At 40.1% G+C, this 27047-nt stretch overlaps 1 protein-coding gene across 5 annotated transcripts in view; it reads left to right on the top strand.

The window, feature by feature from the left end:
* The window catches only part of CPNE7 (copine 7), a 65461-nt gene that overhangs the window by 12268 nt on the left and 26146 nt on the right, over nt 1-27047 (top strand). For 3 of the 5 annotated variants that reach the window (XM_063438329.1, XM_063438327.1, XM_063438328.1), the window contains exons 2-12: nt 3025-3964; nt 14182-14364; nt 16113-16187; nt 18568-18642; nt 19033-19116; nt 19452-19541; nt 21264-21362; nt 22464-22550; nt 23031-23090; nt 23843-23976; nt 26197-26251. In XM_063438329.1, the coding sequence (XP_063294399.1) occupies nt 3785-3964; nt 14182-14364; nt 16113-16187; nt 18568-18642; nt 19033-19116; nt 19452-19541; nt 21264-21362; nt 22464-22550; nt 23031-23090; nt 23843-23976; nt 26197-26251 (1122 nt within the window). In that variant the 5' untranslated portion in view covers nt 3025-3784. The remainder of the gene's footprint in view (nt 1-3024; nt 3965-14181; nt 14365-16112; nt 16188-18567; nt 18643-19032; nt 19117-19451; nt 19542-21263; nt 21363-22463; nt 22551-23030; nt 23091-23842; nt 23977-26196; nt 26252-27047) is intronic. The other 2 variants (XM_063438330.1, XM_063438331.1) reach the window with 1 other exon arrangement.

Here is a 27047-nt window from a genome sequence, read left to right as displayed (position 1 = left end):
TATGGTTAGTCTTAAAATACACCTGGAGGGTGTATAGATCCAGTAGCATGATGTTTAATCCTGGGTTATTAAATAAACTTTACTGACATTTGCTACTTTAAGACCTCTATGGTTATTTACGTTATCGACTAAGTTTACTCAATACATTGAAATTATTTGAATTTCCAGATTGAAACTATGCATTGCATTTGGATTTAGGTTTGCTAAAATTACAAGTTTAGTGAACTAACCCCACAATCTATCATCTTAATATACATGTTTTAAAGTGGGACTGGATCTTTGCCTGATTTGTAATGTATTTACTTTTCACCTATTTTTAACTAATATGGATTTTAGAACTGTTCAAAATAAAATGAAGATATCTACAACTCTTTATTATTGTGAGCTCTGTCTTTTGCACTTTGAAGTCCGCATGGAGATAGCATAAAGAGAATAGGAGAACAAACAATCACATCACTATTTACTAAAGTGAGATTTGTCACTAAGGCAAAGTAAATTAAAAAAAATTAGGGACAGAAGTCCTAATATATAGACATATAATACCACACCGGGTGACCGGCCCAAAATGGCGCCCGCATTTCATGGCCCCCCGAGGTCAATGCGGCGTCTAGGTATTATATGTCTATGGGGATATGCTGTAACTTCCTATCCCTGCTTCTCTCCACACACAGTGACCCCTACTGGCCGGTGCTGGTATTGTAGAGTAATCTCCACTTATTCTGAGAAAAATACCTGCATTTGTATTGCCAGCCAGGCAGTCTCAAATACCGGCTGTGCCAGTAAAATACCAGTCAGGTGGCAAACCTAAGAGTAGTGTGTGTGTAAAAAAAAAAAAAAAAAAAATTTAAAAAAAAAAACATTTTTTTTTTTTTTTTTTTTTTTTTTCAATGGGCCTATTCCATGGGCCTGGGCCTGGAGCTGCAGCTCCATCAGCCCCTATGTTAATCCGGCCCTGGTGATACTACTCCAGTGACTAGTGACACACAGTGATACTGCTCCACTGCCAGTGACATGCAGTGATGCTGCTCTAGTCCCAGTGACACACAGTGATACTGCTCCAGTGACTAGTGACACACAGTGATACTGCTCCAGTGACTAGTGACATGCAGTGATACCGCTCCACTGCCAGTGACACACAGTGATACTGCTCCACTGCCAGTGACACACAGTGATACTGCTCTAGTCCCAGTGACACACAGTGAAACTGCTCCACTGCCAGTGACATGCAGTGATGCTGCTCTAGTCCCAGTGACACACAGTGCTACTGCTCCGCTGCCAGTGACACACAGTGCTACTGCTCCAGTGCCTGTGACATACAGTAATACCTCTCTACTGCCAGTGACACACAGTGATACTGCTCCACTGCCAGTGACATAAAGTAATACTGCTCCACTGCCAGTGACATGCAGTGATACTGCTCCAGTGCCAGTGACACACAGTGATACTGCTCCACTGCCAGTGACATACAGTGATACTGCTCCACTGCCAGTGACATGCAGTGATACTGCTCCACTGCCAGTGACATGCAGTGATACTGCTCCAGTGCCAGTGACACACAGTGATACTGCTCCACTGCCAGTGATATAAAGTAATACTGCTCCACTGCCAGTGACATGCAGTGATACTGCTCCAGTGCCAGTGACACACAGTGATACCGCTCCGGTGACTAGTGACACATGGTGATACTGCTCCAGTGACTAGTGACACACAGTGATCGTGCGCCAGTGACTAGTGACACACAGTGATCGTGCGCCAGTGACTAGTGACACACAGTGATCGTGCGCCAGTGACTAGTGACACACAGTGATAATGCTGCTCTGCAGGTGACACACAGTGATCGTGCGCCAGTGACTAGTGACACAGTAGATCTTCCAAACTGATAAAGTATGAAGCTGCTAATTTGCGTTTTACTCTGTTTTACTTTCAGTATTCAGAATTATCATACAAGGCTCATCATGTCTTCTGCTTATGGGTACAGGTCCAGGATCCTAAAATTAAAAACAGCAACTTTGTTAAATAAATAAGAGTAAAACTCCTGGATTAATCTTCAGTGTACCTGCAATTATGCAATAGATCTCAAAGAAATATCTAGATTTTATTAAAATAAAACACCTTGTTAGGTCTAAGTCTCAGTAAGAAACAATTAATCTCTGCAGAACCTTTCAGCTTCGAAAGTACAGGTACATTGAAAATGTGTCTCTCTGTTCTCTGCCTGTTCTTCCACTCTGGACCATCTCTTAACCTGACAGTGAATTAAAGTGAATTTGGCATTTAAACAGTGTGTGTATGTAATGAAAAGTAATCACGTCGTACATTACGCAAGCAAGTGCCTAGATTATCGTTTTTCACACAGGCTAGCTCAAGGATTTTTCTTTGTCCCATATTAAGAAAAACTCCCATGGTTCTATTTTATCACATTATTAATTTATAGCCCCTCCCCCCCCCCCCCCCCCTTGTTTAATTGGCTACTGTGCAGGTGGGTCACATCGAGTGGAATGGTTTCTATATTTCTTGTCTACTGGCAGTGTGGCATAATAATCTGACCTGATACACAGGTGAATGTTTCATATGAGAACAACACAATTATTATTTGTAAAAAGTTGAAAAGCTTGAGAAAAAAAAAAGTTTTGGGAAAAAAAAGGATGAGTTATTTACATGGGAAAGCACAAAGGAGGTGAAATCACTTTACTTTTCTCGATCTATACACGTGCTTTGCAAACCTACCAGCACAGATAAAATGTTTTCCTAACTGCATACTGTGAATACTGCGATAAAGGATCCCCCTTAATCACCCTTTCATATGGGGGCGTACAACACCATGAGTTACTTGTATTTTTCCAGTCCCACAGCTCTGCGAAATGACTGTAACGCAGTTTGATTTGCATGCTACCGAAAACACGTGCCCGGGGGTGCGTAGTTGGATGTGTAATAAAAGCCCTGCAGATACATAACATGTTCTTTTCTTTTTTCTTCTCGCCTTGCAGGAGTGACTGATGCTCATTTTTCTGCCTTTTATCTTCACAGAACGTTTTGCTGAATCTGCCACTCATTGCTGTTGGGGGCTTAGACTTTATCACCTTCTCTCCAACTTTGCAGGAACTTTCAAAAACACCTCCAGCTATTAGGAAGGACATCAGGCAATCTACACCTACAACCACAGACCACAGAATCCCCAGATGATCTGCTGTTCTAATGCTTATTCTCAGCCAAAATTTAAAGTGCTCCACACGTAAAGACTATCCATAATTTCCTGGGCTGAGTACAGTTCAATTATATGTCTACCAGTGACTAAAAGCATTCTGTGATGCTCTTGAGTGCAGCCAAGTGAAACAAATGTACAGTAGACTCTTGTCCTAAGACCCTCCATTCAACAGTTGCAGTTCATTGTCAGTATATGTAAAATCTATCACATTATAATCTACAAAGAAGGTATTGGATCACATCATTGTGAACCATTGTGGAAAATTCAAGATCCTAGTTGCACATTCTCTCCTTTGTTATCATTCCCTGTCAAAGTTGAGTGGAGAAGTGAACTCTGAGTGCTTTTCGACTTACATGTAAAAGGTGTTATTCGGGTGTTGTGGTCATCCTGCAGAAACTATATCTTCTCGAAGATCTTAAACTATCCATTTTTTGATGCTCCTCTATACTAGGCCCAGACTATCACATGGAGAGGGCACTGCCCTGCTGACAATCATTCAGTAGCTGTTTTGTGGTCTCCACACTTCCCACATCTGGATCTTTCCCAGTCTTCTCTCCACGGGAGGCCCTCTTATTTGGGAAGATGATGGTGAATGAGATCCCAGACTTGGCATCTCCATCTTCGCTTGGAGTTGTCACAGCCACATGTGTGTCCAAGGTGGAACTCCGTGTGTGCTGCAAGAACCTGCTGGACAGAGACACACTTAACAAGTCTGACCCATGTGCGGTTCTTCTTATGCAGTCTCAAGGCCAGTGGATGGAGGTATGAGGGTTTTCAGTTCATTTTATTATGTTTATGGGTGGTACATTGACGTACATGCATTTTTATTGAATATATGGCTGTATTAGTAGCATTACCTTTGTACTTACATTTACTGGCATGTTGGAGGCCTTCATTTGCTAAACATTGCTGTCTATGTGAAATATTAGCTGACATGGTGTATTCTTTTCACTATGTCATATTCTGGTGTGGATAACCTCCTCTATGTACGTTGAATTTTATTGAAGAACCCAGCTTAAATTGTGATTAATTTATTCAAGTTGCAGAATGAAGGTTGGTAAAGCACATGCATGGACATAAAATTAACATCCCCAGCTATATTAGGTTAGTAACACATACTGAGATAGAGAGATCTTTCTTCTCTGCAGGATCATGCAACTTCCACCTAATACAACACCAGTGCCCCAAAACTGCTCCAAGCCAATAATATACACGCGAGTCACCTGTAAGACATAAAACAGATCTGTCACATCTATGCAAATTTTACTTCCCTACAGACTGGGCAACCTGTGGCCCTACTTTGAGATATGTGAAAGGGGATCAGAGGGACAGTAAGAGGGCTGATCATGCCCAAGTAAGTGAAGATTTTTTTTGGGGGGTGTTCTCTGGCATGTTGAAGGAGGGAGCCAATAACCCCCCTCCTTGTGCATTGGGGAGTCAGTTTGACACCCTGTGTTTCTGATAATATAACACTTGCCAGCTAAACGTGTGGGCATATGGGAGGCATTTGTGTCCAAAAGCTATCCCACAGCTAATAAGATGAGATTATAAGTGACGCGGCAGCTACACGTGACCACCCCACCACCTGCAGTGCGATGGATGGAGCAGGTAAGAGGGTCCTCGCACATTATATAATTATTAGTATTACAAACACTCACGGAATAGGGGTATTAATGGCAGCACCATGTCAGGAACTGGTCAGAGACCACATTACTTAACCCTTGCACGTGGAATATGTTGTTTTTTTTTAATTTTAAATCTATTTGCCTGGTGGCTACTAGTGTTGCAGTTTGGCAAATAGTCTTGATATTCAACATGTAGAACCAGATTTCAGCCCTCAGGTGGTATCCGAAACGGCTGAAATTCATATCCATTTGGATGCAGAATGCCATAATCCAGACATCGATTAGTACTGTGATTAATATCCACGTTTGTTAACCAAACACCCCTGGATAGTCACAGATTATTTGGTGATCCAGATTGGGAAGCTTAATACTTTAACTCCACGATATTGCCATGTACGGCAGCTGTTTAAAGTGCTGTCAGAGAGCTGTTTGCACAGGAAATGGTGAGACCAGGCTATTTGTTGATCGCTCACTATGAGGCATTATAGAAGTAGCAGTGTGGAGATCCCTTAATGAAAGCAACCGTGGAGACAGCAGCCCCCAGTAATCACGTAGCCTATCAACTCCAGCCAGCCAGGGAAGACTAGTACACACCTTGACCATGACATGTTCTTTCCATTACTTGAAGCCTCACTTATCGTAGCCCGAAAAGGCTGCCACATGCCATATGCTCACTGTGACAACCAGTCACTAAAGTCCTAGGGCTATGATGGACAGCTGATGAGTGAGTGCAGCATTATATGCTGAGATTGGCTCTCAATGGGCTATTGCTGGCTGCTTCACTAGTGGGATATTGCAGCTGTACTCATTGTTTGACTTGTGGGGGCAATCTACTAAAAAGTTAATTGTTAGATTTAGCGTTAGATACGGATAGCTGTGATTAGCAAGGGCTAGTTAGACAGGTTTAGAGTTGAACACGGTTAGAAATACTGTCAATATGTAGTCAGTATGGTGACACAGTATTTACCAAATAGCATCTATAGGTAGCAAGCAAACAGACATGTCTAGATAAAGACCTCTCCAATATGATCTTACAAGTTCCCTTTGTCCTCAAAGTGACATTAACCTTCTAAAGGAATTGATGGAAATCGGAAAGCCGAAGTTCCATGTCTGTAATTAGACTCTATAACTCTTTAAATCTCATGGGATATTGCTGTACTCTGTGGCAAGCTATGGTATTTACAGTGGTGAGACACGTCAGATCTGTGAAAAAAATGAAAGACAAGAAATAAAATCTAACCAGCATTTGGCAAAGGTTAGTGAAAAAACGGTTATATAACGTTAATTGGAATCCTAGAGGCATTTTAACAACGAGGACTAATATATGAATCTATTTGAACAACTACCACTATAGTAACACTCATCTAGAGCCCCTTCATTAAAGTCCCACACAAAATGATTCCTACAACCATTGCCACAACAGCAATGCACATATTAAGCCTTGCCACGTGAGATACTACAGCCATAGACACTTAATGCCTTACCCTTTTAGTATTTACTGCCGCTACAGACTCTCAGAGCCTTGCTACCATTAAAGGGACAGCCGGAATAATGGAGCAGAGACACCTAAGGTTTCAGTGAAGGAGTTTATTCCATCAAAATTGAGTTGGCAAGATAGCCATTAAATCACATGGTCTTTGTCAAGCCTAAGATCCCTAAAGCAGTTAAGTTTACTGAAGTACTTTATGAGTGAAGAGTGTGTCGTCTTTTTTCATTTTACAAAAAGTGCAAATTTCAACAGAAATTGCCACTTTTATAAATTAACCTTGTTACAACCTCCTGGCTGTCAGTCAGACAAATGCTCCTGTTACTTCCTGGTTTGGTTAGCTCAATGGAGCTAAACCCAAGAGGCAACAATTGCCCAGAGCACACCTGCCTTGCAAAGACTTCTTATTGATCTGCATTGGGAAGTCTGTGATTGGACAGCCACAGAAAGTCTGGGCGGGGTTAGAAGGGGAGGGCTTGCAAAGGCGGCAGACAGGAGATCTGCAAGTTTTGTAAGCTGTTTTTAGATGAACCTCCAATGGGAAAATACATAAATAAATACATGCATGGTCATGTTTGGTATATATCTACTAAACAGTGATTTTTAAATTTTGCATTGGGGCAGTGGAGTGTCCATTTAACCTTATCCTTTACCTCTCACACCAATGAAACACATACCTTTACATGACATAACATACAATTCGTAACCCACCAAAAAGTTTGGGAGGGAAATGCAGGAAGGTTATAATGGGGGAAGTCCACAGTCATTTGCTGATGAAACTGCTTTGGCAGATGCTAGATCTGCCTTGTACAATCTACGCATGGAAATCTGCACTCTATGCAGTATACATATAACAGCTCCGACCGAGCAGGAACTGCATCTCTTCAATTCACAGTAACAAAACAGTGATACAGTAAGAAAATAACCTTTCAGCACTTCAGCCCTGTAACTAACGTTTTGGTGCCACCACAGCCACATAGACAACTCTGACAGTAATGCACCCAAAGCTTAATGCCACTAGAGGCACTGCACCTACACACATTTAAAGCTGCCACTTAGTGATGTCACGAACATAAAATTTTCCGTTCGCGAACGGCAAACGCAAACTTCCGCAAATGTTTGCGAACGGGCGAACCGCCATAGACTTCAATAGGCAGGCGAATTTTAAAACCCACAGGAACTCTTTCTGGCCACAATAGTGATGGAAAAGTTGTTTCAAGGGGACTAACACCTGGACTGTGGCATGCCGGAGGGGGATCCATGGCAAAACTCCCATGGAAAATTACACAGTTGATGCAGAGTCTGGTTTTAATCCATAAAGGGCATATATCACCTAACATTCCTAAATTGTTTGGAATAACGTGCTTTAAAACATCAGGTATGATGTTGTATCGATCAGGTAGTGTAAGGGTTATGCCCGCTTCACAGTGACAGACCAAACTCCCCGTTTAACACACACCGCAAACAACCGCAAACAGTCCATTTGCACAACCGCAAACTCCCCATTTGCACAAGGTTGGATACCAAGCTAGCCATGTCCCGTTCCTTGTCCTCACTGATGTCATTGATGTCATTGAAGGTCTCTTCCTCCACCCAGCCACGTACAACACCAAGGGTCCTCGAAAGGTGACAACATGCCCCCTGTATTTTTTTTTTTTTAATGTACACTACTGTTACACCAGATATGAGTTGCACTGGTGTGACACTGTGCCCTGGCAGGCCCTGAAACGCACACGTGTGAAGGAAACTGACTGCTATTATTTCACAGTCAAATGTATTTTTTTAAATGTACACTACTGTTACACCAGTGATTGGCCCACGTCATGCCTACGCCCCCAAAACAAAGCATATTACCGCGTATTTAATAAAACAGATAGACCCCCTACTTCATCCAGGTTACCGATCGATGGTTCGACATTCTGAGCCCTCTCTGATTTACTGTACACGACTAGTCGATATTCCCACAAATTTTATATTCCATTTTATTTTTGTTTGAGACCACCTTAAAAATATTGGATATCGCTAAAAATCATGATCACTATATACTTTCTCTACAAACCTCTAAAACGAACCAAACTACTCATCCATCCGCTATACCACTTTATCCCACCTAGAACTAGTGCCCAGTTAAAATACTTGACTCTTACTTACCCACACTCAGTCATGCCACACACATTTCACCACTACTCTCACTGAATCCCTCAGTCTACAACCGATATATTCCTCATCCCGAGAAAGAAATGAGAAAAGCTTTTAAAAGTTTGGCTTTGTAAATTTGATGCAATAAGTGTGTTTTTCTTTAATACCTTTTCACCCTCTTTGCATGAACCCGATTTACATATATTACTAATATGTTTCTGAACATATATATTATATTATTCACTCACTCACTCTCTGGGCCGGCCTAAGACATCATGCTGCCTAGGTCCAACGATAAATGACTATGGGGGATAATGTATAATAAACACAGGTTACTGACTATGGGGGGGGGGGGGGGGGATAATGTATAATAAACACAGGTTACTGGCTATGGGAGGGATAATGTATAATAAACACAGGTTACTGGCTATGGGGGTATAATGTATAATAAACACAGGTTACTGGCTATGGGAGGGATAATGTATAATAAACACATATTACTGGCTATGGGAGGGATAATGTATAATAAACACAGGTTACTGGCTATGGGGAGGATAATGTATAATAAACACAGGTTACTGCTACGGGGGGATAATGTATAATAAACACAGGTTACTGGTTGTGGGGGGATAATGTATAATAAACACAGGTTACTGGCTATGGGAGGGATAATGTATAATAAACACAGGTTACTGGCTATGGGGGTATAATGTATAATAAACACAGGTTACTGGCTATGGGGGTATAATGTATAATAAACACAGGTTACTGGCTATGGGGGTATAATGTATAATAAACACAGGTTACTGGCTATGGGGGGTATAATGTATAATAAACACAGGTTACTGGCTATGGGAGGGATAATGTATAATAAACACAGATTACTGGCTATGGGGAGGATAATGTATAATAAACACAGGTTACTGGCTATGGGAGGATAATGTATAATAAACACAGGTTACTGGCTATGGGGAGGATAATGTATAATAAACACAGGTTACTGGCTATGGGAGGATAATGTATAATAAACACAGGTTACTGGCTATGGGGGATAATGTATAATAAACACAGGTTACTGGCAATGGGGGGATATTGTATAATAAACACAGGTTACTGGCTATGGGGGGATAATGTATAATAAACACAGGTTACTGGCTATGGGGGATAATGTATAATAAACACAGGTTACTGGCAATGGGGGGATATTGTATAATAAACACAGGTTACTGGCTATGGGAGGGATAATGTATAATAAACACAGGTTACTGGTTGTGGGGGGATAATGTATAATAAACACAGGTTACTGGCTATGGGGGAGATAATGTATAATAAGCACAGGTTACTGGCTATGGGAGGATAATGTATAATAAACACAGGTTACTGGCTATGGGAGGATAATGTATAATAAACACAGGTTACTGGCTATGGGGGATAATGTATAATAAACACAGGTTACTGTCTATGGGGGGATAATGTATAATAAACACAGGTTACTGGCTATGGGGGATAATGTATAATAAACACAGGTTACTGGCTATGGGGGATAATGTATAATAAACACAGGTTACTGGCTATGGGAGGATAATGTATAATAAACACAGGTTACTGGCTATGGGGAGGATAATGTATAATAAACACAGGTTACTGGCTATGGGAGGATAATGTATAATAAACACAGGTTACTGGCTATGGGGGATAATGTATAATAAACACAGGTTACTGGCTATGGGGGATAATGTATAATAAACACAGGCTACTGACTATGGGAGGGATAATGTATAATAAACACAGGTTACTGGCTATGGGGAGGATAATGTATAATAAACACAGGTTACTGGCTATGGGAGGATAATGTATAATAAACACAGGTTACTGGCTATGGGGGGATAATGTATAATAAACACAGGTTACTGGCTATGGGGGATAATGTATAATAAACACAGGTTACTGGCTATGGGAGGGATAATGTATAATAAACACAGGTTACTGGCTATGGGGAGGATAATGTATAATAAACACAGGTTACTGGCTATGGGAGGATAATGTATAATAAACACAGGTTACTGGCTATGGGGGATAATGTATAATAAACACAGGTTACTGGCTATGGGGGATAATGTATAATAAACACAGGTTACTGGCTATGGGGGATAATGTATAATAAACACAGGTTACTGGCTATGGGGGATAATGTATAATAAACACAGGTTACTGGCTATGGGGGATAATGTATAATAAACACAGGTTACTGGCTATGGAGGATAATGTATAATAAACACAAACACAAAAAGAAAATGCAGCTTCAGAATTAATCTAAATTGTATGCTGTCTAGGAGGTGGGGGGGTCTGGGAGGGAGGGTCTGCTGCTGATTGGCTGGAATGTGTCTGCTGACTGTGAGGTACAGGGTCAAAGTTTACTCAATGATGACGAATAGGGGGCGGACCGCACATCGCATATGTTCGCCGTCCGTGGCGAACGCGAACAAGCTATGTTCGCCAGGAACTATTCGCCAGCGAACCGTTCGGGACATCACTACTGCCACTAGATTTTATTATAACCACACACATAGAGCATATAGTCAGCATTGGTGCTAGACCCCTTCCCTTAGAGCTACATCTATCACTTTACAGCCACGTACACAGAGATCCTTGTAATCTGTACTGCCCACAACTAGTACAACATATTATAATCCATTACTATGACCTCACCAGCCTCATCTGTGTTTTAATCACACACAGGGCTCTGTAACTATTCCCTCTTTTATACCGGCAAGCTATTAAAAACATGTATCTTCCACTATCCCCTTTATCTATATCAACCCCCGGTGAAATGTCCCTTAGCCAAATACTCACACAGAGATCCATCAGTGCTCCCATTCAGTCTCATCTAACAACACACACTGAGACCAATTACTGGCCACACTAATATTCCATGCTAAAAACACCCACTGATCTTTCTTCTTAAACTATAGCTGCATCGCTGATAAAATAAATCACTAAGCTCCTCAGATGTTACAGTTAATGAGATACATACCTCTCATTCAATGCTATCGCTCTAATAAGACGAGCAAACATATAAACAAGACCTATTTCAGTGCTCCAAGGGGTTATACGTGCGGATCAGATATTTATTCCTACATTGAGCAGGGCATTCATCTTATACGCCCCTATACACATGATCTATAGCACCCCCTTAGTCTCAGCTCTTTTAAGCCATATTTAGAGAAAAAAGAATTAAGGCAGATTAGAACAAATGTGAATGCATATTGTCTGTACTGTACCGAAATGCTAATTGTAAGTATTAGGTAAAGAGAGTCCTAGAATATTTGAAAAAACTCGGAAACAGGTGTTTAAATGTCAACTTTAAGATGTGGTTGTTTGTAGGTATGTCCCACACTGCATGCCCGTGCAAAAGTTGAGTGTTGTAAAATATATGGGGTTTTAAGGCAGGGATTGTAATGTAGAAAAGCTCATTAAGAACCCATTTGAAGGTCCTCTGTGTGCTCATTGTTCTAGATCTCATGCTCCAAGTTAATCTCTCAGCACTAGTTCTCTTTATTTGAGATGTGTTACTGACCATGTTTATATTCTACAGCAGGGGTAGGCAACCTTCGGCCTCCAGATGTTGTGAGCTTTATCTCCCATAATGCTCTCGCAGCCAAAATGCTGGTGAAAGATCAGAGGAGATGTAGTCCACAACAACTGGAGTGCTCTGTAGAGCTCTATTAATAGTCCACTTTGTATGATGCCTACAGATGTGAAATTACTGCACATGGTAATGTTCCATAGGCCATGAAGCTCACTGACTTAATGTCATCAATCCATTTTCTATTCCAGAGCTCTTTCTAATTAGACTAATAATTCACCACTGTTAAGAATTCAGAGCAAATTATACCTGCAGACCTTTGTATGCCCTTTGTTACTATCTCAGAGCTCATGTTACATAGAGACCTATCATCTTCCTCTGTTACTACCCCAGAGCTCATGTTACATACAGACTCATGATCTTCCTCTGTTACTACCCCAGAACTCATGTTACATACAGACTTATGGTATTCCTCTGTCACTACCCCAGAACTCATTTTACATACAGACTTATCATTGTCCTCTGTTACTACCTCAGAGCTCATGTTACATACAGAATTATGATCTTCCTCTGTTACTACCTCAGAGCTCATGTTACATACAGAATTATGATCTTCCTCTGTTACTACCCCAGAGCTCATGTTACATACAGACTTATGATCTTCCTCTGTTACTATCCCAGAGCTCATGTTACATACAGACCTATCATTGTCCTCTGTTACTACCTCAGAGCTCATGTTACATACAGAATTATGATCTTCCTCTGTTACTACCCCAGAGCTCATGTTACATACAGACTTATGATCTTCCTCTGTTACTATCCCAGAGCTCATGTTACATACAGACTTATGATCTTCCTCTGTTACTACCCCAGAGCTCATGTTACATACAGACCTATCATTGTCCTCTGTTACTACCTCAGAGCTCATGTTAAATGCAGACCTTTCATTTCCCTATGTTACCACCCCAGAGCTCTTGTTACATACAGACTTATGATCTCCATCTGTTACTACCCCAGAACTCATCTTACATACAAACTTATCATTGTCCTCTGTTACTATGCTAGAGCCTAGAGCTCATTGTCCTCTGTTACTATGCTATCACATTCTCCATTCTGTATTCAAAAGCTTATGGTACATACAGACTCATTATTGCAAAGCTTGGTGCCCCACAATTATCCCTACAGTGTTCTTCCAGAAACAGTATCTAATGCACACACTTATGGCATGCCAGAATTAGCCAAACCTATACAAACATCTACACTCTGCCTTTCTTTCTAACAGTAACAGTAACATGTACTCAGATAAACAGTATTTCTCCATATGCCACTACAGGTCTAGTAACACATCTGATACTCTAAAAATTAAGAAAAATGGTAATTTTGTTAAAAGCATCCCTCTAAATATATAACATTAACATGCTGGTAATGCCCTTTCCTAATCCAAATATGATATTGTCCCAAGCCTGATGCCCGGCATACAGATATAATGCCCCCTTTTATACATGTCCTGCTGTTCTTTTTCATTATTAAGATATGGAACCATATGTCAAGTTTTATCACTAAACAGGGAATTGTTGGGTATTTGCCAGAGAATTTCACATTTTGCCTACATAAGCCCTAAAATCTGAAATCCCCTTCTTAGTTCTGAACAAAACACAGTGTGGTTATTAAACCCTGAAATAATGCAATATCCTAAAACTAATTCTACTTGAATATTTTGCACCAGTGCTTCTTAAGTGGTTGGCCACATGGTTGACATAATGTGGCCAATAGTCTAATTACACACAGAAAACACTGTTATCAATTAATGGTGAGTTTATTTTATAGGGGAAGTCACTAGAATGTGTGTCTAAACACAGAAAAACAAGCCAACATTTGAAAACAACTCTTCGAGGTTAGCAACAGATGTAGACCAATCTTAGTTTCCTCAACCAGGATAATTACTAGTTTTGCTGATGGACGAATGTACAACCATAAACTTAGGTCCACTGTGTACCATTCCAGTGCTGGTATTGTTTACATTATTTTCTTTGACAATTCATTTAGTTCTTGTAACTGATAATGACATTGCTATTTCTTGTACATTCCTCACAGCTACTGATTAAACAATCCTTGTTGCTTGCTTGTTGTTTAACCTCTTCAGGTGGACAGGACAGAAGTGATTAAAAGTAACCTCAACCCCGTCTTCTCAAAAGTTTTTACTGTGGACTATTATTTTGAGGAAGTCCAGAAGCTGCGGTTTGAGGTGTATGACATCCATGGACATTGTAGCATTGGAGCCAGAGATGATGACTTCCTCGGAGGAGTGGAGATCACGCTGGGACAGGTAATGAAGAGAAGTTATAGAAAAGGAGTCCAAGATATCTGGACTTGGGATCATAGTTTAACAATGAGGGTCTGCAAGGCAGAGTTCAATTCTGAGTTCTTTTAATCCTGGTTCCAGGATTTGCTAGTTCCCGTAATTCTGGCTCTAAAATTTGTTTAGTTCCAGTTTTTTGCATCAACCCAGTTTTGGACTGAGAGTTTACATGTTTTTCTTGAGAATCCTGGTAGTTCACAGATTGCATCCAATTCATCCATTTATGGGTCGCTAACTCTTCTAGATCAGTTTGGAGAATTCTTTTCACAATTGCAAAAAAAAACAAAAAAAAACATTTCTACCCCAGCTGATGCTCTGTAGGACCACCTAATAAATGTTTAGTGACAGTTTTTCTTTCAATTTTCATAAGGAATACTATAAACAGGTAAATAGGAGAAGTAGTCAAAACGAAATGAATTTAAAGGGTTTAAAGTGGAAAAGAGGCAGATAGGAAGCAAGAGGCAGCCAGGAAATGCCGGGAGTAAGGGATGGGTGAAGTAATGGAGAAAGGTAAAGAGGGGCAGGTAAACTTGACTCGTGTAAAAGAAACAAAAAAGAAATATACAATATACATATGTGAAGGCACATATTGATCTTTCTTTGGATATTGAATATAAAGTGTACCATGGTGTGGATAAAATGTGAATGTGTATTGTAATCATTTTCTCTAGAAGTATAGGAAGAAAGAGAATTTATGTGATAAAACCTGACATACAATGTTAAAATTTTTGGCTTTGAACATTTTCCTGGCAGGTGGCATGATATCACTGTAACTGAACAAGTTAACCATTTGAGACAGTTGACCATATAACATGCATGGACGTTGCTGGGCAAACGTTCAGTTATAACATTCTGTCAGAGACCCATCCTTTAATTGGCATTTAATGAAAGATATTCTACAAAATACCTTCTTTAGAATCTTTATGGTGTCCAGAGGTTTGTGTTGCCCTCGGAAAGGCAGTGCAACCACAATAAACAGTGAGTGGTTGGCAGATACCCCAGGCCTGATGAAAACGCACTGTATACAGATTAAAGACCTTGTTTTCTATCTCATCCAGTTCTTCACTTTACAATGAAAAAAAAATTAAACCTTCCCTAAAACTTAGAATGTATATTTGTATGTATATTATATATATTAGATTGACCTCATGAATGTTTGAAATAAGAATGTATAGAATATTCATATGGAAGAGCTCATATTATGTAATACAATATTGATCATCTGTCTGTCTATCTATATATCTATTAATCAATCATCTGTCTATCTGTCTGTCTATATATCTATTAATCAATCATCTGTCTATCTGTCTGTTTGTCTGTCTGTCTATATATCTATTATATCTCTCTACCAAAACATTACTCAGTTTTCAATGTTGTGGTCCAGTATACGCTACTAGTAGTTTATAGCCTCCACCGTGCCTATATTTTATTAATAAATAGGAATATGACGAATTCTGCTTAGATCTCTCTGCGCCCCAAGGAGAGTCTGCGCTTGATGTTGAAATCATTAATGGGATGAATAAATTAGTCTGCAACACGAGGTCCAATTTGTGTGATTTTTGACTTGACTATCAATGTGTCACTAGCTGTGTGTCAATACTGATATTTTGAAATGTTTATATATATATTAATCCTAACGTTGATTAGCTACAGTCTATGTCTATCAGTCTGTTGTTGGTGATATGACGTTATCGTAGTTATTTTCTTTCTTTCAGATTGTGGCACAGAAGAAGATTACCAAAGGTCTCTTTTTAAAATATGGAAAATATGCTGGGAAATCAACCATCACGGTAGGTCCATGCTGGCCAATAACATGCATCATGTAGATACTCGGACATGTCCACTATAAGGAACGGCAACAACAAGTAGAACACAGAGAAGACATTAATAGTAAATAATTGTAACCAGATTAGAGAGCGCAGTACACACACAGAAAACATACTTTTACCAGGGCGCTCTAGACAGGGAGGGCAGCTGCCCAAATATCCATTGGGAAAAGGTTCATAATATCCTTGCACACCGGGTAATTTCTACTGAAAGGAAGTCTTTATTTGGAATCATAAAATAAAAAAAATAAAACATTTCGGCTCCTACATGAGTAAAGGAGAACACTATATCTACACAGTAAAGGAGGAGACTATATTTAAAAGAAGAAAAACTACCACAACAAGAGGATATAGTCTTAAATTAGAGGGACAAAGGTTTAAAAATAATATCAGGAAGTATTACTTTACTGAGAGGGTAGTGGATGCATGGAATAGCCTTCCAGCTGAAGTGGTAGAGGTTAACACAGTAAAGGAGTTTAAGCATGCGTGGGGTAGGCATAAGGCTATCCTAACTATAAGATAAGGCCAGGGACTAATGAAAGTATTTAGAAAATAGGGCAGACTAGATGGGCCGAATGGTTCTTTTTTTTTTTTAATTCTTTATTTTTGCAGTGTAGGATTGACATCCACTTGTCAGCAATGCCACAACAGCATTTTCCAACAATTTTGATCATACAGATTAGTGAGCAGTTATATAGCATTTAGATGGATCGTACACATGTTTATGTTAAGAAGGCAGGTTAGGTATACGTTGGTTAGTCGCATTAGTTATAACGAGTTACATCTTCGTTTGGTAGCAGTAGTTTAGGGTTAGCGTTTCTATTGCATTGGTGTCAAACAATATTATAGTTACGTTTAGCTTGGTTTGTGTGTGGGTTATACATTCCATACAATATCAGTCTGTCTAAACAATACACAGTGCTGAACGCTGCTCTCAAGGGTGTCGCTTATAGGTAGTTATGCTAGGTTATGCTTTTCTAATCTTTAGTCTGACGTGTCAGGGAAGATCATATATGCATATGTATATACAGATGGGCTTACTGACATAAAATAAAATAATAATAGGCAACAAGCTTAACTGAATCTAATGTTTAAAGCAATATAATATTAGAGTGTCCACCCCATGTTGGGCCAGTGCAGCTTGTCATGCATCCTTGCCGAGAGGCCGGGTGATCCGTCCGTTCGCAGTGCGGTCTGCCATAGTGAGATGAGTGGACTGTCGACTTTGGTGTTAAATGCAGTCCCGTTGGGTGTCCGTGCAGGGAAACAACCTTCCACCCAGGGGTATGTGCTGTCCAGCCTGATGCCTGCCTTGTACAGGGGGAGAGTCCCAGTATGGTGACTTTAAGTTGTCAGGCAGTGTGTTTCTGCCCCTCTGCGGTGAGATAAGTGGCTCAGTAGGGTAAGTCAGGTCCTTCAAGCATAGTCCCATGGTGCATTCTGTACCCTCTGATGATGTGGGTATTAGTGCTGCACCTCCCTGGCTAGTGGTACCTTGGTACTCATTCGCCGGTTCCAGCTCGTTCGGGGTCTGCAGTCCGCCTGTGTAGGAAGAGGGGGATGCTTCCGGCAGAGTCGCCTGCCACGCGGTCTCCGCCATTTTGAAAGCGGACCCCCGGCAAGTTCATGGCACTCCATGGGTGGGGACCGGGATGGGGTGGGGACCGGGATCACCCCCGCCGGCCCAGAGAGGGGGGGGGGTACAGGGCCGGACCCACCTAGCTTCTCGGTACTGCCGTACCTCTAGTGGGCGGGATAGCTGGGCAGCGGCCGTCCGCCCCGCTCACCGCCCGAGCGGTCTCCATCTTAGCTGACGGGGATCGCCTCACCGAGGGACTAAAACCTCACGGCAAGCCTCTCCCCGGTACCAGGGTCGTCTCTTGTGCTGTGGCACAGCTGCTAATTGTTGGGTAGGGATTTTGACGATTTTTAAGGGCTCAAATCTGGGTAGCTTGTCGGGAGCTAGCCCTCTGTGCGTCCGCTCGGCATGGCGGTCCGGCCCCGCCCCCCGAATGATTCTTATCTGCCGTCACATACTATGTTTCTCTTGACAAAGGCTCATGTAAGACTGCCTTCTAGTAGAAATTATCCAGTTTGCATGGACAATTTGTACTTTTTTCCATGATAGTAAATAATGACAGTGCAGTGAATTGTTATTTTGGAAGAGCGAGGGGTTACGAATTGCTATTTAATATTTTGATATTTGGTTTAAAACTGGATTTTCAGGAATATAAATAAATTTTTAGGATTGATTGATTAAATTAATGTTTTATAAGGGAGGGGGTAAGGTTGTTTAATTAATTGGGTTTTAAACAGGGGTTTTATGGGTAGCTTTTTCTTACAGGTAATTTCCGAGGAGATTTCAGGGAACAACGGATATGTGGAGCTGTCGTTCTGCGCACGGAAACTGGATGACAAGGTGACAGGCACAGGGAACATCTTCCCAAAACACTGACAGGCATAGGGTCCCGGATACACTCCACATACAGAACAGAGGACTAGTACAGACAAACTGACGAATTAACAGACTGCAAATGATTACACTGTCTCTTAAGTTTTGCATGCTCATTCAGGATAAAACATTGTCCAAAGGACAAACACAGAATGTTTGCTACCTGTACCTTGTGCAAGTGCGTTGTAGAAAGGCCTGGAAATGTACACTAGGATACACCCCTTAGCATGCTAGTTGCTGCGGTCTAGGACGTCCATCATAAACAGAAACCGTTTGGTCAATGCGTGATTGCCATAAAATAGTGACTCGGAACATTCACAATATTCCGCTACACTAACCTCTCCTGTTTCCTGTTAGGATCTTTTTAGTAAATCCGATCCCTTCCTGGAAATTTATCGCATCAATGATGACCAAAGCGAGCAGTTAGTTTACAGAACAGAGGTGAGTAGAAAAGTCTTTTAGGGGTGTCTGTGTGAAAATGTATAAATATATGTTATATATGTTGTAAATAGAAAGTGGGGTGGGATGGGACCACAAGATGGACACTGAAATGTGAGATGAGAAGCAAACTTGTCACTTGATAAGGAGTTTGAGTGATTAGATTGTAAGCTCATTTGGTCAGGACCATCTTCACCTACATTTCCAGTATTTCAATCTTGGCTTGTTAGAAGTTAATGTTTGTCTTATTTACCTGTTGTACAGCGCTGCTGAATATGTTGGCGCTATATAAATCAGAGCTGAGAGGAGCCTTATCTGACAATTTCCTTCTCCATCAGGTCATTAAGAACAATCTAAACCCAGTGTGGGAGCCTTTCAAGGTGTCTCTTAGTTCTCTCTGTTGTTGCGAGGAAAAAAGAAAGCTCCGGGTAAGTGACCTTCCATTTATTTCTCAGCATAACTCCCAAACCAGTGTGATTTCAAGTGACGGTTCACCCCAATAGGGTCCTTCAATCTCCCCCTGCAAGCCAGGCTTACACCTAGGGGTTCATTCACTGAAAAATTAATTGAAAACCACATTTCAAAATGAAGGCAACAGTAAGGCTATGGAAAGAGAAAAAATCAGCGCTAGATTGCCACACAAGAAAATAATAGTAAGGCTGCAATCCTTAAAGGGGAGTCCCCTATAATCCCCTAATGATAAGAAATGATGCAAAATAAAACAAAAAAAGGTTGCGCCTAAAATATAACGTAAAACATATAAGAGTGTATATAATAAATAATATAAAATAATACAATTTAATATTAAATATAAAATGAAATATAAATGGATAATAGACAATAGTCCAAAACACTTATCATAAGTCCATAATGGTAGATGCCATGTATAAGAACAGGGATCCTGAGGCGTAAAATGGGGTGTGTCTTCACAAATGGGTACTTGCAATCCAGGGAGGTAATATGTGGAGAAAAAAACAAGAGGAACTCCAATGGCACAGTATATAGATGAATAAAATGGTAAATAAAATAAAAGTAGTCTTACTCACACTTTTCAGAGCTAGAACCTAGCTCTGATATAACGCACGTGAAGTGGAATAATCCCCACTCAAGGATATGCGGAGTAATATTGATTGGCGAGTATCTGGCTCAGATTCAACGTCCAAGTTGGTATTATTTGACCCAGGGAGATAAAATAAAGTATATAGTGCTCTCTGTATAGTAATTAAAAGGTATAAAAAGAGAATAAATATACTACTATATATATTTATTCTCTTTTTATACCTTTTAATTACTATACAGAGAGCACTATATACTTTATTTTATCTCCCTGGGTCAAATAATACCAACTTGGACGTTGAATCTGAGCCAGATACTCGCCAATCAATATTACTCCGCATATCCTTGAGTGGGGATTATTCCACTTCACGTGCGTTATATCAGAGCTAGGTTCTAGCTCTGAAAAGTGTGAGTAAGACTACTTTTATTTTATTTACCATTTTATTCATCTATATACTGTGCCATTGGAGTTCCTTTTGTCTTTTTCTCCACATATTACTTCACTGGATTTCAAGGACACCTTTGTGAAGACACACCCCATTTTATGCCTCAGGATCCCTGTTCTTATACATGGCATCTACCATTATGGACTTATGATAAGTGTTTTGGACTATTGCCAATTATCCATTTATATTTCATTTTATATTTAATATTAAATTGTATTATTTTATATTATTTATTATATACACTCTTATATGTTTTACTGTATATTTTAGGCGCAACCTTTTTTTGTTTTATTTTGCAACAGTAAGGCTATAGCTGTAGCTTAGTTTTTCCAAATCACCTGCTGTTGCCAAATATTTGCAGTTTGGATTTTATAGTTTGGTTTTCAATTCACTCATTGATTTTTAGTAAATACCCCCCGCAGTGTAGAGATGCCCAAACGGTAGATGCTTTGATGTCGATGTTTTAAAGCTACAGCTTCTATGATGCTTTGTCATTCTAAAGGCATTGTAAAGGGATCTACATTTAGATCTGGGGATCTACATTTTGGGCACCCCTGCCCTAGCGTATTTCTTCTATCACCAGCTTTGCCCCTTCATTTCAGTCTAATTTCACTCTCCGTTCCGGTCTTCGCTCCTCTCTTTCTTTAGTGCCTAGTTTGGGATTACGACTCTCGTGGAAAACATGATTTCATTGGAGAGTTCTACGCGACCTTTGAAGAAATGCAGAAAGGAATCGGTGGAAACAAGGTAATAAAAAAAAGCAAAATGAAAGAAACTGTGATACTAATCCCAGCATGACCTGTTTCTTTATTAAATTTCTTCACAAAACAAAGAGCAATGCTTTAGAATTTACTAGAGGTAACAGGTACAGGCAGTTTGGTACAACGCATGGCACTTAGTCATAGGTAGAAATAGGACATATTGAATAGAGAGGCTTATGGAGAGACTCGCGGTTAAAGGGATGGTGGCAGACCCAACACTCTGCACTAAATTTCACAGAACCATAAAAACTGAAACAAATCAGACATCGGTTTAAGACTGGAGTGGGGCACTTGGAGTTTTGCCAGTTCACTTATGTTCAGCGGAGGGTTTGAAGTTGCACCCTGCTGCACAACTTGTGGTTGCTTTATCAATAATCAATAACGTTTTTCACAAGGTAATGTAATAAAAGTGAAAATCAAAATAAAACAGAATTAGAAATGGATGGAGTCACACACAGAGACTGGTGGGGGTAGGAGCCAATGTAATAGGTTGTACAATGTGTCACTTGATATGATGATAGTACATGAAATGTACCTTACCCTTTCCTGTACAGTGCTGCGCAATTTGTTGTCCGTTTATAAATAATAATTATTATATTAATATTGCATGTATTCATTGTTATTAACAGATGAGAGATACTGACGAGGAAGAAATCCTTCTGTAAACAGAGGGGTAGTTAGGACATGAGGATAGGGAAGGAGGAAATGTGGGAGAGGAATCAAGAGAGACAATATTTAGCATGCAGTGTGGGCATTTCTAAGTTTAATTATTCCATTTTAAATAGTACTAATGATTATTCCCAATCACTGTATCTAGGGAGTAGAAAGCATGCCGCCTGTTAATCTCCACGAATACTCTCAAACATCTAGGGACCTGTTATTTTGAGAGAAGGAATTCCCAGTCGCCATTTGGGACGTTAGAACTTCCGTTTACCATATAGATTGTCTGAGGGCCTATTTAGGTTGCTACATGTAGCTCTGACATGCATAGGCTGTTTAAATGCATACTGGTAGATACTCAGGGCTGTTCCATGGTGTCATTAATGATGTCATTAATAGCACACTGGCAATTTGCTTTTCTCAACAGGTGCAGTGGGATTGTGTAAACCCCAAGTACAAGATTAAAAAAAGGAATTACAAGAACTCAGGAGTGGTAATACTGACGGATCTCAAGGTAAAATACTGGAAGACAAGAAATCAAACACCAAAACTTCAAATGTCTTGTTAGGAACCCCAGGTGTCAGCTGTAGGCTTTACCCATAGATCTTGATGGCCAAAACATGTGGTCATTGCCTTCTGGTTTTATTAATACGATTTCTGCATGCTCATGGTGCATGGCCTGTGAATTATGGGAGATGTAGACCTTACAGCCACGTCTGAGATGGTATACTAGCCTACCAGATCTGTGGTGTTTGTAAGGATGCTTGTATTGAAGTTTTTTATGGTGTGCAGAGCTGGGTTTTCCAGTGAGCTCCAGATCTTGGCATCGTAACATCCTCAGATATTATGGTCGGTCAGGGCAAAACCCACCCAAGCACCGGATAGAACCTCTATGACCTGAATAGTCAGGGGGGTCATAGTGTTGGAGAGAAAATACTATCAAGGCTTTGTATTCTATTTCTGTTCTAACTTCCTCTGTATTTTGGAATTCCAGATCCACAGAGTTTATTCCTTCCTGGACTATATTATGGGCGGATGCCAGATACATTTCACAGTAAGTGGCCATCATTGTCTACATTTATATTGACTTGTAACATGTTCCCTGCTGGTCCCATTACAAGACCTATAGCCGTAACACTATCAAACAAGAATATAGTGACCCGGACTGCCTATTAGCACTTTATATCCTTATAAAAGCTTTCAGATTGTTTTTTTTGGTCATCTTATTGTATGACAAGTAAATAAAACAAAATAAATCACATTAAATGGGTTTGAAAACCATCCCAAGAAGGCAGAGCAGATAACAGAGGCTGAACTAGATAAATCCATAATAAAAAGAAATATAGAAAGATTTAAAACAATATAAAAAAAAACACATAATAAATATGAAAGAGAGAGATTGGTGAGAGATTGGGAAAAGGGAAAGAGAGGGGGATAAAGGGGAGAGGGAGAGAATGGAATAAAGTAGAGGGAGTGGGGAGAAGATGTGTCACTGAGCAGTTTCATTAGAGAATTCTAGATTATTATATGGTTATGTGCAGGAATGTTCTGAGATTCTTTATGCCATGGTAGGATTATGGTAACCATGTCTTTTACACCTTAATTATCATTATTTGAGATTATTAGCTTACCAGTAATCTAGTTCGATCTTGAGGGTGTATGTAACCTGTGTTTATTGCATGGCTGATATGTAGGGCTATGAATTGAACACGCTAGTAAAGCAGTATCCCGTGTCCCCATCTGCAGTCTAACATATAGGATGGTTCCCTTTACTGTGTAACACTGGGGCCTATGTCTTTTCTCCAGGTGGCGATTGACTTCACAGCCTCTAACGGAGATCCCCGGAATAGCTGCTCTCTACACTACATTAATCCCTACCAGCCCAATGAGTACCTGAAGGCACTGGTTGCTGTGGGGGAGATCTGCCAAGACTATGACAGGTGTACAGCACCCTTCCTTGTGTCTGCGGTGTGTGTGTGATGTATATTCAGTAAGATGGTGGTGCAGATGATTGTGTACATAATGTGGGTAGAACAGCTTGGGAGATTAGCGTTCTATACAGATATTTATTAAGATCTGAGTGTGTTAGTAGTGTGCTGTACAGGTGTGTATGAAGGTGCAGCCATAATGCCAGTAAGACTCAGTAGGAGATATTTCACGTGTGTGAGCAGAAGTGCGTGTCACTGGTGTATGAGGAAGTCTGGGAACACGGGTCAGCATTTTCATAATGAAAGACTCACAAGAAGCTTCTTGTGACAGAGATCATGAAATTGCACTGCATGAATCTTGTGGCCATGCCATGTGTGGTGGCATTGTGTGTCATGTTCTACATGTGTTGGCATCTTCTATTCATGTGTCTTCTGTATGTAGGCATGTAAAAATTATATTTTCAATGTGTGTGATTGGCCGTGTAACGTGTTCATTCACGGTGTGGGTTTGGTCATGTAATATACATACGTTCTTGGTTTGTGTTTGGTCATGTAATATACATACGTTCTTGGTTTGTGTTTGGTCATGTAATAAACATGTGTTCTCGGTGTGTGTCTGGTCATGTAATAAACATGTGTTCTCGGTGTGTTTGGTCATGTAATATACATACGTTCTCGGTCTGTGTTTGGTCATGTAATATACATACATTCTTGGTGTGTGTTTGGTCACGTAATATACATACATTCTTGGTGTGTGTTTGGTCACGTAATATACATGTGTTCTTGGTGTGTGTTTGGTCATGTAATATACATACATTCTTGGTGTGTGTTTGGTCATGTAATATACATACATTCTTGGTGTGTGTTTGGTCACGTAATATACATGTGTTCTTGGTGTGTGTTTGGTCATGTAATATACATACATTCTCAGTGTGTGTTTGGTCATGTAATATACATACATTCTCAGTATGTGTTTAGTCATATAATATACATACATTCTCGGTGTATGTTTGGTCATATAATATACATACATTCTCGGTGTGTGTCTGGTCATGTAATATAAATACATTCTCTGTGTGTGTTTGGTCATATAATATACATACATTCTCGGTATGTGTTTAGTCATGTAATATACATACATTCTTGGTGTGGGTTTGGTCATGTAATATACATACATTTTCCGTGTGTGTTTGGTCACGTAATATACATACGTTCTCGGTGTGTGTTTGGTCATGTAATATACATACGTTCTCGGTGTGTGTTTGGTCATGTGATATGCATACGTTCTCGGTGTGTGTTTGGTCATGTAATATACGTACGTTCTTGGTGTGTGTTTGGTCATGTAATATACATACATTCTCCGTGTGTGTTTGGTCATGTAATATACATATATTCTCCGTGTGTGTTTGGTCATGTAATATACATACATTCTCCGTGTGTGTTTGGTCATGTAATATACATACATTCTCGGTGTGTGTTTGGTCATATAATATACATATATTCTCCGTGTGTGTTTGGTCATGTAATATACATACGTTCTCGGTGTGTGTTTGGTCATATAATATACATATATTCTCCGTGTGTGTTTGGTCATGTAATATACATACATTCTCGGTGTGTGTTTGGTCATATAATATACATACGTTCTCTGTGTGTATGTTCTCATTTTGGGCATGTTATATTCAGCCGTTTATTAAATTCAATTTAGCTTTTTGGCCAGATGGCCTTATTCAATCCTGTTTGTATATTTCATCTCCCCGGCATGTACGTGTGATGACTTGCAATGTTTTTCACTAAAGTGGGAATTGTCAGGAATTCAAATTGAATTCAAAGTAAAACACAGATGACCTAGAGCAGGGGTAAGCAATTCACTCCAGATGTTTTGGACTACGTCTCCCATAATGCCATTACAGCTATACTGCTGGCAAAGCATCGGGGGAGATGTAATCAACGTCATCTGGATGCTGGCGGTTTCCTCCGCTGGTCTAGAGAATGTGTTCAGTTAGCCTAAAATCACATTGAATTCACGTTAAATCTCCATCAGTTCACACTGTAGGGAATATCACTGTGTACGCTTTTAAATAAATAAATTTCCGTTTTATGTACTCCATTTAGGGAGCTTAGTATTTATGTGGGTATGCAAGTATGTAGCCTGTTCTGTATACGCTCACAGATTTCTGTTTGTATTTATATCTTGATGTATCCGCTCACAAACTCTTGTCTCCTATTTAGTGATAAGAGATTCTCTGCTCTGGGGTTTGGTGCCCGGATTCCCCCGAAGTACGAGGTAAGAGAAAATCATTTTCAGGTGTAAAAAAAGCATTGACAACCCCCCTACCTTTACTCTGAGATCAGAGTCTCGGTAGCTGAGCACTAGATGTGTTAGTCCTGTAGGATTTATTATGTAGCTATTAGATCATATTTGGAATAACTACCTGCTCTGATACTAAGGTGGGAAAACCATGAGAATTGGAAGGAAGAATCCTATCCCCTCCTCTGTAATACAAACCAGCCCTGAATACATGAACAAACTTTGAAAGAAAAAAAGTATTTATGAGATTTGACACATTGTGTGGCCACAGGCACTATTCTCCTGCCTAAATTGGCACACATACATTTAACAGTGTTCCTTTTTTCAGCTTGTCAGACTTGGCATGTGAGAAAACACCTTTTCTCAATGATTTAAGATGTTTAAGCTCGGATTTGCTTGCGGCATTCTGTACCTGTCCATTTTTGGCAGAAAGTATAAAAAGGGAAATATAAACACAGCCAGATTAATGGATCAGACAAGACAGACAAACAAGGTTTATATATCTAGAAAGTGTTTACCAAGGTGAATTCATTGAGATTTAATTTGGAATACGTTCTGGTGACCATGCTTACTTACTGGGTGTTAAATGTAAAATCTGAATAAGAAATACCCGATTTAATCTAGCAGGCGTTACACAATGTGTCTGCAGACCCCTCAGACAGCTGTGTTGATCAAACCAATGTATCTCCTGAGGCTGACAGCTGATATTAAGGTGCGCAAGGTCTTAACAGTCGACCCCCAGAACCCCTAGAAACAAAGAAAACCTCAGTGT

The sequence above is a fragment of the Pelobates fuscus genome, chromosome 12 (assembly GCF_036172605.1).
Source record: "Pelobates fuscus isolate aPelFus1 chromosome 12, aPelFus1.pri, whole genome shotgun sequence".
In the NCBI taxonomy this organism is placed as follows: Eukaryota; Metazoa; Chordata; class Amphibia; order Anura; family Pelobatidae; genus Pelobates; species Pelobates fuscus.
Note: the sequence above shows the minus strand (reverse complement) of the source record. Positions and strands in the feature narration are given on the sequence as shown.